This window comes from Malaclemys terrapin, chromosome 1 (assembly GCF_027887155.1).
Source record: "Malaclemys terrapin pileata isolate rMalTer1 chromosome 1, rMalTer1.hap1, whole genome shotgun sequence".
Taxonomy (NCBI): Eukaryota; Metazoa; Chordata; order Testudines; family Emydidae; genus Malaclemys; species Malaclemys terrapin.
In genome coordinates, this window is record NC_071505.1 from 136892527 (window position 1) to 136907387 (window position 14861).

The window sequence follows — 14861 nt, forward strand, 5'->3', positions numbered from 1 at the left end:
GTGGCTCCACTCCCCGCTGCAGGCTGATCCCGGAGCCTGGGCCGAGCCGCCCCCTGCACCTGTGCAGTAGGGGCAGGTTGCATGAGGGCAGGACCTGGTGCCATCTGCCTGGAGGGCCCTGGAGGGCACCGGGCACGGCACCGGGGGAGATGGGGTGTTGCGGGGGGCACCGGGCAGTGGGATGGGGCACTGGGCCCCAGGCCAAGCGCCCAGCATGCGCTCGGTCACTCACCTTCCCATCCAGGCCAAAGGGGAGGGACTCTCAGTCTCTTCCCTGACTGGGGAGGGCGCGGGGTCCCGCTGGGTCTCCGCAGCCTCGCTTGGCCTTGAGGAGGTGGCGGTGGCGGCTCCATGGAGCTGGTAGTCCGGCCGGCGGGGCTGCTGGATGCCCGCTTCTCCATCTCCGCCTCGCCCCAAGCACAGAGCACGCCAGGCGCGAACCCCATCCCACGTTAGCCCCCTGCTGGGGCTGAGGGCTCAACAGGCCCAGCAGGGCAGTGCGGGGGCTGCTGGAGCCTGGAGGGGGAAGCTGGGGAAGGGGTGGCATGTCCTCAACCCCCTGGGGCTGCCTCCCCACAGAGGAGGCAGAGGGGCGCAAGCCGCAGCAGAACCCCAGCCCCCCGGGAGAGGGAATATGGGGCCAGCCCAGGGAGGCAGGAGCAGCCCCGTGGGTGCTGGACGCATGCAGGGCAGAGCCCCGGGAGAGCCCCAGCCCCATGGCGGGAAGCGCTGCAGAGGAGGAGCCCGCGGCAGGCAAGGGGAGCCCCAGGCAGGGGGAGTCAGGCCGCCCGCACCCACCTCTCGCGGCCGCTCCATGCTGCTCCCAGTACCAGCCCCGCTGCTGCAGTTGCTAGTGCCGCCACTTTCTGCTTCCTGTGCCTGGCGCCGTGCCACCCCACCGCATTGACCAGCCCCTGCCTCCCGCCTTGTCTGTAGGAATTCAGCGCAGGCCGGCAGGCCAAGCTTCAGAGCAGAGTGTGGGCTGGACCCGGCCCACTGGCGCCATGGTTACCTAAGGCGCCTCTTTTGGAAAATGTGGCGAGGGGAAGCATCTGCTTCCCCTGCACCCCACTAGCTACGCTACTGGCATCACTTCCCCAGCCCTGAAGCTGCTGCAGCCGGGGACAGGCAAATAGTTTGACCTTCTGTAAAACAGCTGCATAGAGCCTAATAACTTGAGTTTGACGTAAGCATAGCTTCCAGAAAGGCATCCGGTCTAGACAGGAAGACTTCAAGAGATGCAGAATGCACTATTTCCCTGGTAGTTTGTTCTGATGGTTAATCACCCTCCCTGTTAAAAACCTGGGCCTTATTTCTGATGTGAATTTGTCTGGTTTCAGCTTCCAGCCACTGACTCTTGTTCTGCCTTTCTCCATTAGATTAAAGAGCCCTTTAGTAAGTGTATGTGCTCCTTGTGAAGGAACTTATGCACTGTAATCAAGTCACCTCTTGATCATTTTGATAAACTAAACAGATTCAGCATCTGAAATCTCTCACCCTAAGGCTTTTATTCAAGCCATCACATCACTTTTGTGGCTCATCTCTGCTCCCTTTCCAATTTTTGTGGACATCAGAATTGGACACAGTATTCAAGTATCTGTCTCACCAGTGCCACACACAATAGTAAAATTTAGTCCCCACTCCTACTCTCTGCTCCTCTGTTTACACATCCAAGGTTCGCATTACCCCATTTTACCACACAGAGCACTGGGAGCTAATGTTCAGTTATTTCTCCACTAGGACCCTACATCCTTTTTCAGTCATTGCTTTCCATGATACAGTTTCCTTCAGATACCTGAGACACAGCATTCTAACATTAGGGAAATCTTGCAATATCTCCAATATCTCTGGTGGGAGCTGAGGACTTTCTAATGGTGACCCTGGTAGGTAGTAACACAAGGGAAAGGGAGGCAGAGACAGCCAGGGAAAGTATCATTCTCAGCAATCTCCTTAAACATCTGCCCTCTCCATTAAATCACCTAATAACACAGCTCACGAGAGCATTCACAAAACAGACCTGAGCAGAGAACTCCCGCGTCCTCTTTGTGTCTGCAGTTGTGCTGGCCCCAGCCCCTGGAAGGACACGCCCAGAGATCGAATTCATTCCCCGAGCAGTTCACATCATCCAGCCAGATCGGCCCGAATCCTTGCCCATAATGAGCAGAGACAGTTGCATTGATGGCATGTCCACATCCCAGTTGTTTGCAGACGACACTGGAGTCCGGTAGGTCCCAGAAATCATCACAGACTGTCCCCCAGCTGCCGCTGTAATAAATCTCCACTCTCCCAGCACAGCGACCTGTCCCATTCACAAGTCTGATCTGCCTGCTCCCTGTGGGGATAGATCCCAGCTGTTAATATGTATTTTCCTACTGAACAGAGAATGTTTGTGAGATCTGGAAATGAATCACCTGAACAAACGACACCGACATCTGCAGCGATTCCTGCCTGGGCTGACTCAGACGTGGAGTTGTCACAGAGAGTCAGACGAGTCTCATTTCCTGCACACTGGACCCTTCTCAGCCCCACGGAGCCTGTTCCTTGCTCAGACTTAGGGGGGTTAAAAGCTTTCTCCGCGACTCCGCACTGGAGCTCCCTGCACACCACGCTGGCATCATTCATGTCCCACTGGTCATCCAGCACTCTGCTCCACACACCACGGAGGGAAATCTCTACTCTCCCATCACACCGGCTCTCTCCATTCAGCAGTCTGAGTGATTCAGAACGACCTGGGCTCAGGAGAGATGGGAACTACACTGAATAACACTCCCTGTTATACACTAGAAATAATACAGAGTGTGCATGAAATTATGGACTGTTTCTAAAGAAGAAGGTTATCACCCAGTGATCAGAGCGTGTCACAGTGTTAAATGGAACAACCTCTGTCAGAAGAAACTTTCTCTTTTGAATCTCTAAGTGAAGCTGATATAAGGATTGTTGTAACACGCTGAGTTTGCCAGAGGGACTTGCCAGCAGACCCTGTAAATGAGTGAGCGAGAGAATTCCTGCAGATTACTGATTGGGAAAATAGTCTCTGTGTGTGGTGGTGGAATGGCTGCTGAGGTTTGTAGTCACTTTATCCAGGCTTAAATGCCTGGAAGCCAGTGAATGGTGTCTGCACAAGCACTTAGCAGGTGGGTTGTGAATGATTTAGGCAAGTTTGCCTTGAGGGAGTTTGGCCAATGGAAGAGCAGGGCTCATGATGGTCAGAAACAGGTTATTATTGGTAAATTCCCTTAGTTCCCTCTGATCTTTGCTCAGTAGGTGGCAACTTTCTTGGTTCACCTGGGTCCAGTGCAGGAGCTCCCAGTGTGAGATAGTTCCTGACACTGGTGGTTCTGACTGGAGCTGTCCCCTGAAGTGTGGTGTTATAATTTAATGGAGATATCCCATCCCCTAGAACTGGAAGGGACCTTGAAAGGTCATCGAGTCCAGCCCCCTGCCTTCACTAGCAGGACCAAGTACTGATTTTGCCCCAGATCCAAGTGGCCCCCTCAAGGATTGAACTCACAACCCTGGGTTTAGCAGGCCAATGCTCAAACCACTGAGCTATCCCTCCCCCCGCGTTTATCTATGAGCCCAACGTGAGATTCCAGCTGATCAATTCACACCACACTAAGCAGGCTGTGTGTGGGGAGGGGAAGGGGACGTTCTCTGTTGGTGAATATTGTGATGCCCCCACTGGCCGCGGTTCGCCATCCCGGGCCAATGGGGGCGGCGAGAAGCCGCGGCCAGCACATCCTTCGCCCGCACCGCTTCTCCCCACCCCCATTGGCCCGGGACGGGCGAACCGCGGCCAGTGGGGGCCGCGATCGGACAAACCTGCCACGACAGCAGATAAATAAAACTGGCCCGGCCCGCCAGGGTGCTTACCCTGGCGAGCTGCATGCTGAACGTTGCCAACCCCTGGGGTAGACAGTAGATTTGGGGCTTTCCAGGTAGGCTCATGGATATAACTGGGTACCACAGCCCCTCAGGAAGGCCAGATGGGATCATGGCAGATGGAGCTCGTACGGAAGGGACCAGGTGTTTTTCCTTAGAAAGGATTCTCCTTCCAGCAACTGTGGGGAGAAATCAGCATCTTCATGTGCTGAGGAGTTCCCTTCGAGAACCAGGGTATGGGCTGGGTAGCTAGTTAAGAGGGGCAGGGCAGGCTGCAGGGAATTCAGTTAGGAATGCAGGTAGCAGCATCTGTGAGAAGCAGAAAAACTGTGAGGTGAATTGCCCCCAAGGTATAAAGGTATCAGCTGTGAAGAGGAGAGTAGACCTCTGTTGTGAGTGCTGGGCAGGGCCCTATAGGCTTAGTTATGGTGTGTAATGGCACCAGTGACTCTGGGCTCTGTGGGAGATAGTCCTGGAAGCTACAGTACATTATTAGGAAGAAGGTTGAAATCCAGGGCTTCTGAAGTAGGTTTCTCTGTAAGGACCCCAGTTCCAGCCAGTCAAGAAGCCCTATGGAGACTCTGTATATGGATTTGAAGATGGGTCAGAGAGGGGAGCTGGAACTTTATTAAGCAGGAAGGGTCCCTTTGGTAAGGGGAGAAGCAGATGATCACAGTGGCCTCTTTGGGTCTTAAAACTGCGAATCTATAGACTCAAGAGACGGGCTCCATTTAGTCACAAGGGAACCAGATTGGCTGGTCATTAAAATTAAGTTTTCTAGTGAATTATTTTCCTGCAGGGCCCTGGCCACTTTCAGTGCCCAGGATGGATAAGTCGGGGTTGTGCAGCATCAGGCTGTGCCTGTATGACCCCTGCCTCATTCACTTTAGAAACTGGAAGGCCTGAAGAGAACAAGCAGGGGAGCGTAGGAAGAACTAGGATGATCTTGTGAAGAGCAGTGACTGTCATTCAGTAGAGCTCAGTTCTGTTCCTGCCTCTGCTACAGACTTCACAAGTGATGCTGAGCAGGTCTCTTAAGCCAATTTTTATGGGGTCTGATTTGTGGAAGTACTGAGCACTCACAACTGCCGCTAGGGTCAAGACAAAATGTGGATGCTCAGCTCTTCCGCAGTCAGGCAGTGGGATCGGGTGGAACGAGCACAGGTCTAGGAGTCAAAACACTTTGTTTTATCCTGTCTCTGCTACTGAGTCACTGGGTGGTCTTGGGCAAGTTACTTTGCTTATGGAGTATTGTGTCCAGTTCTGGGCACCGCATTTTAAAAAAGATGTGGAGAAATTGGAAAGGGTCCAGAGAAGAGCAACAAGAATGATTAAAGGTCTTGAGACATGACCTATGAAGGAAGGCTGAAAGAATTGGGTTTGTTTAGTTTGGAAAAGAGAAGACTGAGAGGGGACATGATAGCAGTTTTCAGATATTTAAAAGGGTGTCATAAGGAGGAGGGAGAAAACTTGTTCACCTTAGCCTCTAAGGATAGAACAAGAAGCAATGGGTTTAAACTGCAGCAAGAGAGGTCTAGGTTGGACATTAGGAAAAAGTTCCTAACTGTCAGGGTGGTTAAACACTGGAATCAATTGCCTAGGGAGGTTGTGGAATCTCCATCTCTGGAGATATTTAAGAGTAGGTTAGATAAATGTCTATCAGGGATGGTCTAGACAGTATTTGGTCCTGCCATGCGGGCAGGGGACTGGACTCGATGACCTCTCGAGGTCCCTTCCAGTCCTAGAATCTATGAATCTATGAATCTCTCTCAGTTTCACCATTTGTAAAATGGAGCTAATAATAATACTTACCACCTGCTTCCTTGGAGTTTGGTGAGGGTTTATTAATGTCTGTAGAGAACTTTGAACACATAAAACTCTTCAGAAATGGTGAGTATTCTGGAGTATCAGGCCCTGAGGGTCTCAAGTTGCTGCCCAATCACCCCAAATAAGTAGCGAGTTTGGAATTTTGGCTTTAATCATTGTAAGTCAAATTTTCAAAAGCAGCTAAATGATGTAGGAGCCTAAGTGCTATTTTCAGAAGTGACTTAGGCAGCAAGAGGGAGAAGTCTGCATGGTTCTTGGGCTCCTACATTACTGGAGAAAATAGGATTTAAGTCTCTAAGTCACTTAAGCATTTTTGAAAATGTTATTCTTGGGCTTCTAAGTGCCTAAGTCACTTTTGAAATGGGCATCATAAGAGTCTGCTATCTCCTGGGGTGTTATGAAGACAAATTCATTAAAGTTTGTGGTGCACTCTGATACTGGGGGTAGGTAAGAATAATAGGATGTATGCATGCAATTAGACTGTATCATTATGTATATGCAGAAGGGAGGGTGCGGGACTGAATTAACATTATATAGGTAACCTTAATTCTGTTTTTTTCTAAATCTTGTGCCTTTGGCTTTGACTAAATGAACTAAATAATGCTGTTTATTTTATTTTTTTTATAAAAGGTAAATATTAGAGCGGGTCAACAACTCAAAATTTTTCCTGTGAAGTATTTCAAATGCAGTATTTCAATTTTTAAACAGATCCATGATATTGGCATGTGGAAATGGAATGAGAACTTTTGTTTAGACTCTAACTAAAATGTTGATTAATTTCAATGTTTGGAAAATGAAACATTCAATTTTCTTTTCCAGTTTTTGGATTTACAGGTTTGCCACTTCCTCCCCCTTTCTATTTTTTCATACAATCAGAATATTATGATTAGAAGAGACCTCATGTGGTCATTAGTCCAATCCCCTGCTAATCTTTTCTTCCACTGTAAAAAGTTAGAAAAAGGTAAAAAAGCGTAAGAAAGTAAGAAAGCCGGGGGGGGGGAGTAGAGCTTTTTCGATTGGAAAGGTGTGAAAAAAGTAAAAAAAAGCTAAGTGAGTGAAAGCACTACTTTCTCTGTAGTGTGCTACCATAAATACCCTCAGGAGAAGGGAAATGGTGATTTTCAGCAGTTTATAATTCAGCCAAACCTGGAAGGCATCTCACTGCACAAGAGAAGGCAAAGCTTCCAGCAATCAAGGAAGGTTCGAGAGCTTCTCAAGAAGGTGCCGAGAATATTTTATAATAGAAAGTGTGAACCAACCTCCATATTGGGAGTCGCTACCAGCTCCTCCTCTAATTACTATTGGAGAAGGCTGGGGACAAGGAATTGGTGACATTTATGTAACCCGAAGGACAAAGTGCTGCCCCTGCTCCTCTGCCCTGCGTAAGGACAGAGTTGCTGATGTTTTTATTGGAGAATCCAGGGCTTTCCCAGGTCACAGCTATTCTTTTGTGATAATATTATTTACTTAAATTTTATCTTTAATACATTTACTAGTATTATACGTGCTTTAGGATCTAGCTCCCCCTCCCCTTGCTGTGTCCTGAGGTTCCCCTGCTCTGGGAGCAGTGTCACACACTGAGGGGCCGGTGTCATTAATCCAGCATCTCTCCTGTACATACCTGAGCAAATCACACTGGCATCATTGTCGTGTGAGCACTGAGAGGCCCCCAGGGCAGTAACAGGGCAATGGCTCAAATGGGGTTCAGTCCCTTTGCAGTGATATGTGTCTGTCCAGACAGAGCCGGTTCCTTTCCCAAAATACGCTTCTCCTGGGACTGATTCAGCGAATCCGCAGTCGAGCTGATGACAGAGCACGTTGGCATCTGGTAAATCCCAGCGTGAGTCACAGAGGGTTCCCCAGGCACCAAGAACCTGGATCTCCACCCTCCCTGAGCACGCTGTGCTGCCGTTCACCAGCCGGAATCCTGTGTACCCAGGGGAGAAGGGAGAAGGGGTTTAAAGAGGGAGGCTTGGAGCTATTTTATATTAAATAACAAAGAAAAGGAAAGTCAAGGGGATTGAGCCCATCGCCATTATATTGGATTGTTGAGGTTTTACTAGAAGCCGATAGCAGCTCTATTATCCCAGCTCCCTACAGAGTGAGATCGTTTTATTGCTGCACTAGAATACACAACATTGGGATTTTAGCGACATTGTGCCAAATTCTTACGTGAGCATATGGCACTGGCATCATTTGCATGTGAGCACGTCTGACTCCCATGTGATATCCTGGGACAGTAGATGAGGTGTGACTCATTCCCTACACACTGGAATTCCTCAGGCCAGATTGGTCCTTGTCCTTCTCCGAAGTGAGCTCCTCCTGGGATAGATAGAGCTGTTCCACACTGTAGTCCATTACAGATAACACTGGCAGCTTTGAGATCAAAGTGTGCATCACAGATTGTAGCCCAGGTGTCTCCACGTCTTACTTTCACACGTCCTGAGCAGGCATTGTCCCCTCCATCCAGCTGGAGCTCAATGTGTCCTAGAAAGCCAATGAAGTATGAAAGTTACATAGGAGCCTTTGGCCAAAAGCCCGTCCTGGTGCAGTGGGGCAGTGCAGGCAGCAATTAGAAATAAAAAAGAAAGTACAACAAATGGAAAGAGGGGAATTCAGTAGCAATTGATATACATTGGAAGCTATGAGATGTAGAAATCGATAAGGGAAGCTAAAGCTATCATGGAAAACTCCATAGTTGGCAGGGCAAGGAACAATAATGACAATTTTTAAAGTATATTAGGAGCAAAGACAAACAAACAAACAAATCCTAACAAAGGTGTAGACCCATTATAAATGGAGATGGTAAAATAGTTTATAATGATGCAAATAAGGCAGACGTGTTCAATAAACATTTCTGGTTTTGGATAGAAGCAGGATGTGTTTTCATACTATGTGAGGAGGGTATACCACTCTGCAATCCATTGGTAACTAAGGAGGATGTTAAACAGTATCTACTAGAGATAAACTTTTTTTAAAAAATCAGCAGGCCTCAATAGCTTATCAAATCTTGCAATAAATAGAAATGTAGGACTGGAAGGAACCTGACGAAGGCAGATAGTCCATCCCTCCACACCAAGACAGGTTTAAGTATACCTAGTCCATCCCTGATAGATGTTTGTCTAACTTGTTCTTAAAAGTCACCAATGACGTGTGTGACGGGCTCAGTCACAGACACCCCCTTGGGACTTTCACCTGATGTTCTGAAATTACCTCTGAGCCTGTTTTCCCTGCCAGTTTGGACTCCACAACCCTGCCTTGTTGAGCCACACATGCTAGCCTGCTGCAACACAGACCAATGTATAAAAAGTAGGATTTAAGTGGTTTCAAGTAATAACAGACAGAACAAAGTAAGTCACCCAGCGAAATAAATAAAAAACACGCAAATCTAAGCCTAATACATTAAGAAACTGATCACAGGTAAAATCTTACCCTCAGAGATGTTCCAATAAGCTTCTTTGACAGACTACACTCCTTCCTAGTCTGGGCCCAATCCTTTCCCCTGGTATAGTTTTTATTAGTTCCAGCAAACATCTTAGGTGGAAAACAGGAGCTCTCTCATGACTGGCATCCCCGACTGTCCTGCTCCACCCCTTTTTATAGCTTTGGCACAAGGCGGGAAACTTTTGTCTCTCTGGGTCCCTACCCCTCCTTCTAAATGGAAAAGTACCAGATTTAAGATGGATTCCAGTATCATGTGACATGGTCACATGTCCTGTGAGACCTCATTCTTCATTACCCACGGGCTGGCCCACACATACACAGGAAGGCTTGCAGGTAAATAAACCTTCTACAAGCAATTGTCCTAGTCAATGGGAATCCTCCAGATTCTAAACCACCATTAATGGCCCACACTTTGCCTAATTACAATAGGACCTCAGAGTTATACTTCATATTTGTAGCTTCAGATACAAGAATGATACATACATTCAAATAGGAGAAATATATTCAGTAGGTTATAATTTTTGTTATGATACCTTACAACAGATCTTTTGTATAAAGCATATTCCAGTTACATCATATTCAGGTTCATAAGCATATTTCCATAAAACATATGGAGTGCATCATCACAATGGGGATTCCACAACCTCCCTTGCTACCTTGTTCCAGTACTTAACTATCCTTATAATTAGAAAGATTTTCCAAATATCTGACCTGACTCTCCCTTGCTCCAATCTAAGTGGATTAATTCTTGTCCTACCCATCGTAGAGAGAGAGCCCAAAACTGGACACAGTGCTCCAGCTGAGGCCTCACCAGTGCTGAGTACAGCAGGACAATTACCTCCTCTGTCTTACTTAGGACAAATCTGTTAATAAAATCCAGAATGACATTTCCTGTTTTCAAAACAGCATCACCCATTTCAGTCTCTGATCCAATATAACCCCAGAATATTTTCTGCAGTACTGCTGCCTAGTCAGTTATTCCCCATTTTGGATTTTTTGCATTTGATTTTTCCTTTCGAAGTCTAGTACTTTGTACTTGTCTTTACTGAATTTTAATTTACTGATTTCAAACCAATTCTCCAATGTATCAAGGTCATTATGAATTCTAATACTCTCATCCAAAGAGCTTGTGACCCCTCCCAGGTTTGTGTTATCCACACATTTGATGAGTTTATTCTCTACTCCACCATCCAAATCATTAATGAAAATATTGAATAGTACCAGGCCCAGGAGAGTGATTTTTTTATGTATCCATAGGAACACAGTGACCAGAGAGAAAAGTGTTAAAGCAACTAAAGGCCAACAGGCATATGTCTTACCTAATCCTCATCTGAGGAAGTGGGTATTCACCCACGAAAGCTTATGCTCGAATACATCTGTTAGTCTTAAAGGTGCCACAGGACTCTCTGATGCTTTTTACTAATCCTCATAATTTCCCTCAAAACCTAGGCTGGCCCAACCTATCCCAGCTACCCCTGCTTCTGGGGACTGGGTTTCAATCTCCTTCCCTGCAGACCCTGCCTCACCCCCTCTGTTCATCAGGGCTCCCCTTTTCATAGTTCCCAAGCTCTTTGTTTAATTTTCCCACTTGAAGGGCCCCTCCCCTCTCCCAAGCTAGCGGGGTTGTGCCCGGCTTGGTCAGAGGCAAAAGCTGAAAGGCCTTGACACCTGTATTGTCAGTTAAGTACCAGTGACTGGGTTCTCTGTAGACATTGTCTGCCTTGCTGGGACATGTGGGGAGCTCCAGCGGGAGTTACTCTTTGAAATCTGGTAGTAAATGGTAAAAGAGCAATAAAAGAAACAGAGGTAACACATAATATACATAAACATACAGATATCTCCCATGGTCTTCACAGGGGTCTTGAACTAGAGGTCCCAGGGTGATGCTGTGAAAAGGCTGAGGTGATCCTTGGAGGTTTAAACAAGGGAGCAGTGAGAAGAACTGGCTGAAACGCAGGACTTTCAGCTCACAGGAAATTTTGCTATTTCAAAACTTCCTGTGAACCAGAAATCCTCTCAACATTTGTTCTGGAAACACCAACACATGGTGTGTCTGACAGGAAATTTGCTCCCAGGGACACCAGCAGATGCTGAGTGACACTGACATTCTTGTCAGTTTCACCAGTGCTAAGAGAAAAACAAAAATGTCAATTTCTCTCAGTTACCGCTGGGGCTCCCAGGATCTGTGGCTCTTGGGCAGCCTCACCATGCAGACTGCCTTGGACTGGGGACCCTGGGTTTCCAGACTCCTGGGCCAGCTGGTGTCCCAAATAGCCCATTGGCCTGGAAGCCTTGAAGCTCTGGGATCCCCGGTCTGGAGCAGTCTGCAACTCAGGGCTGCCTCAGAGCTGCAGACCCTGGGAATCGGGATCCCATCCCAAGATTTCTAATTTCCTTACTGTGGAGCTGGGAGATGAGCCCTGGTTAAAGCGGGGGACAGAAGCAGCTTTGTCTGTAGAAAGTGCAAGCTGGTCTCCATATTGGAAGAGAAGGTTCAAGGACTGGAGAAACAAGTATCAACCCTGCTTTGCATAAGAGAAAATGAAGATTTCCTGGACAGATGTCAGGATATGCTACGGGCACAACATTCTGAAGAATCAGAGCAGGCTGAGCAGCGGGGACAGAAGGACGTTGAAGAAAATTGGTAGCATGTGACCTCCAGAAGAAGAAAGAGGAGCGTCCACGTACCAGCAATGCAGATACAGGTGAGCAACCGTTTTCATGTTCTCTCCAGAGGTACTAATGTGGAGAGTGGACTAGATGTACATCTGAGGGAAGAGAGCAGAAGGAGACTCCACCAATTGGAAGGCATGAGATGCACTGTCCGAGGGATGGGGGTTCCACAACCGCCACTCCCAAGAGAAGGAGGAGGGTGGTGGTGGTGGTTGGGGAATCGCTCCTCAGGGCGACTGAGTCATCTATCTGCCGTCCCGACCGGGAAAGCCGAGAAGTGTGCTGCTTGCCAGGAGCTAGGATTCACGATGTGACAGAGAGACTGCTGAGACTCATCAAGCCCTTGGATCGCTACCCGTTCCTGCTTCTCCACGTGGGCACCAATGATACTGCCAAGAATGACCTTGAGCGGATCACTGCAGACTATGTGGCTCTGGAAAGAAGGATAAAGCAGTTTGAGGTGCAAGTGGTGTTCTCGTCCATCCTCCCTGTGGAAGGAAAAGGCCCAGGTAGAGACCATCGAATTGTGGAAGTTAAGGAATGGCTATGCAGGCGGTGTCGGAGAGAAGACTTTGGATTCTTTGACCATGGGATGGTGTTCCAAGAAGGAGGATTGCTAGGTAGAAATGGGCTCCACCTAACAAAGAGAGAGAGGGAAGAGCATCTTTGCAAGCAGGCTAGCTAACCTAGTGAAGAGGGCTTTAAACTAGGTTCACCAGGGGAAGGAGACCAAAGCCCTGAGGTAGGTGGGGAAGTGTGATACCAGGAGGAAGCACGACCAGGAGAGCGCAAGATAGGAGGAGTCCTGTCTCATACTGAGAAAGAAGGTCCATCAGCGAGTTATCTTAAATGCCTATACACAAATGCAAGAAGCCTGGGAAACAAGCAGGGAAAACTGGAAGTCCTGGCACAATCATGCATTTATGATGTGATTGTAATGACAGAGACTTGGTGAGATAACTCACATGACTGGAGTACAGTCATGGATGGATATAAACTGTTCAGGAGGGACAGGCAGGGGAGAAAAGGTGGGGGAGTTGCACTGTATGTAAGAGAGCAGTATGACTGCTCAGAACTCCAGTATGAAACTGCAGAAAAACCTGAGAGTCTAGAAGTGTGAGGAACAAGGGTGATGTCGTGGTGGGAGTCTACTATAGACCACCAGACCAGGGGGATGAGATGGACGAGGCTTTCTTCAGGCAACTAACTGAAGTTACTAGATCACAGGCCCTGGTTCTCATGAGAGACGTTAATTACCCTGATATCTGCTGGGAGAGCAATACAGCGGTGCACAGACAATCCAGGAAGTTTTGGGGAAGTGTAGGGGACAATTTCCTGCTGCAAATGCTGGAGGAACCAACTGAGGCAGAGCTCTTCTTGACCTGCTGCTCACAAACAGGGAAGAATTAGTAGGGGAAGCAAAAGTGGATGGGAACCTGGGAGGCAGTGACCATGAGATGGTCGAGTTCAGGATCCTGACACAAGGAAGAAAGGAGAGCAGCAGAATACGGACCCTGGACTTCAGAAAAGCAGACTTTGATTCCCGCAGGGAACTGATGGGCAGGATCCCCTGGGAGAATGACATGAAGGGGAAAGGAGTCCAGGAGAGCTGGCTGTATTTTAAAGAATCCTTATTGAGGTTGCAGGAACAAACCATCCCGATGTATAGAACGAATAGTAAATATGGCAGATGACCAGCTTGGCTTAACATTGGAATCCTTGCTGATCTTAAATACAAAAAAGAAGCTTACAAGAAGTGGAAGATTGGACAAATGACCAGGGAGGAGTATATTTTTATTTATTTATTTATTTATTTTGCCAGACAAAAGGCATTATATACATTTTAAACAATTTTAAACAGGCAATTTAATACAGGTATTTAACAGGCTGGCAGCCCCCCCTATCGGCTCCCCTATGCCCCCACCCACCCACTGGCAGACCCTGCGGACCAGCGCCCTCCCCTTGCTCCCCACGCCTGCTGCCCATGGTGGTCGGCTGTCTTACGGCGTTCGTGAGGCAGGGGGGAGGAGCGAGGATGCAGCACACAGCCTCCCCCTTCCCTCCCCTGCCTTCTGTCCGCAGTAATCACCTGGTTTGCTGCGTTCAGGAGGCAGGGGGGAGGAGTGCGGATGCGGTGCACAGCCTTCCCCCTCCTTCCCTTGCCTCCTGAGTGACGCGGGTCAGCTGGTTGCCACAGGCGGGAGGTGGGGGGAGGCTGCGCGCCACGTCCTCACTCCTCCCCCCAGCCTCCTGAACGCCGCAAGACAGCTGGTTGCTGCAAGCAGGAGGTGAGGGGTGAAGGGGACTGTGAGCGGCGTCCTCGCTCCTCCCCCCGGCCTCCTGGGTGCCGCGGGTGGGAGGGGAGGGGAAGGGGAGTTTGTCCGTGGGGTCTGCCTGCGGGCAGCGGGCACTGGGGGGGCGGGTAGGGGAGCTGATGGGAGGGCTGCCAGCCATGGACAAAGCAGGTAGCCTAACGGCGTTATAGCAGAGCATTGCACAAGTTTAAATGAGCATGTTCTGTAATGGAGCAGAGATGTAACATCGAAACAACGTTAAGCGAGAGGAAGTTAAGTGGGGAGTTATTGTATTTAGTCTGCAGAAGAGAAGAATGAGGGGGGATTTGATAGCTACTTTCAACTACCTGAAGGGGGGTTCCAAAGAAGATGGATCTAGACTGTTCTCCGTGGTACCAGATGACAGAACAAGGAGTAATGGTCTCAAGTTACAGTGGGGGAGGTTTACGTTGGATATTAGGAAAAACTTTTTCACTAGGAGGGTGGTGAAGCACTGGAATGGGTTACCTAGGGAGGTGGTGGAATCTCCTTCCTTAAAGGTTTTTAAGGTTAGGCTTGACAAAGCCCTGGCTGGGATGATTTAGTTGGGGATTGGTCCTGCTTTGAGCAGGGGGTTGGACTAGATGTCCTCCTGAGGTCCTTTCCAACCCTGATATTCTATGATTCTATGACTCCCTTCTCCATGGCAGGGTTGCCCTGGAGCTGCAGACTATAGAACACCAGAGTCTCTGGTGCTGGGGC

The 14861-nt window shown here is 48.5% G+C and overlaps 1 protein-coding gene across 1 annotated transcript in view; it reads right to left on the minus strand.

Moving 5' to 3' along the window:
* LOC128832083 (deleted in malignant brain tumors 1 protein-like) overlaps window positions 1-14861 on the minus strand; it is a 166998-nt gene that overhangs the window by 18586 nt on the left and 133551 nt on the right. Inside the window, 4 exon segments of the mRNA XM_054019173.1 lie at window positions 2009-2332; window positions 2412-2729; window positions 7331-7645; window positions 7882-8196. Coding sequence (XP_053875148.1) covers window positions 2009-2332; window positions 2412-2729; window positions 7331-7645; window positions 7882-8196 — 1272 coding nt within the window.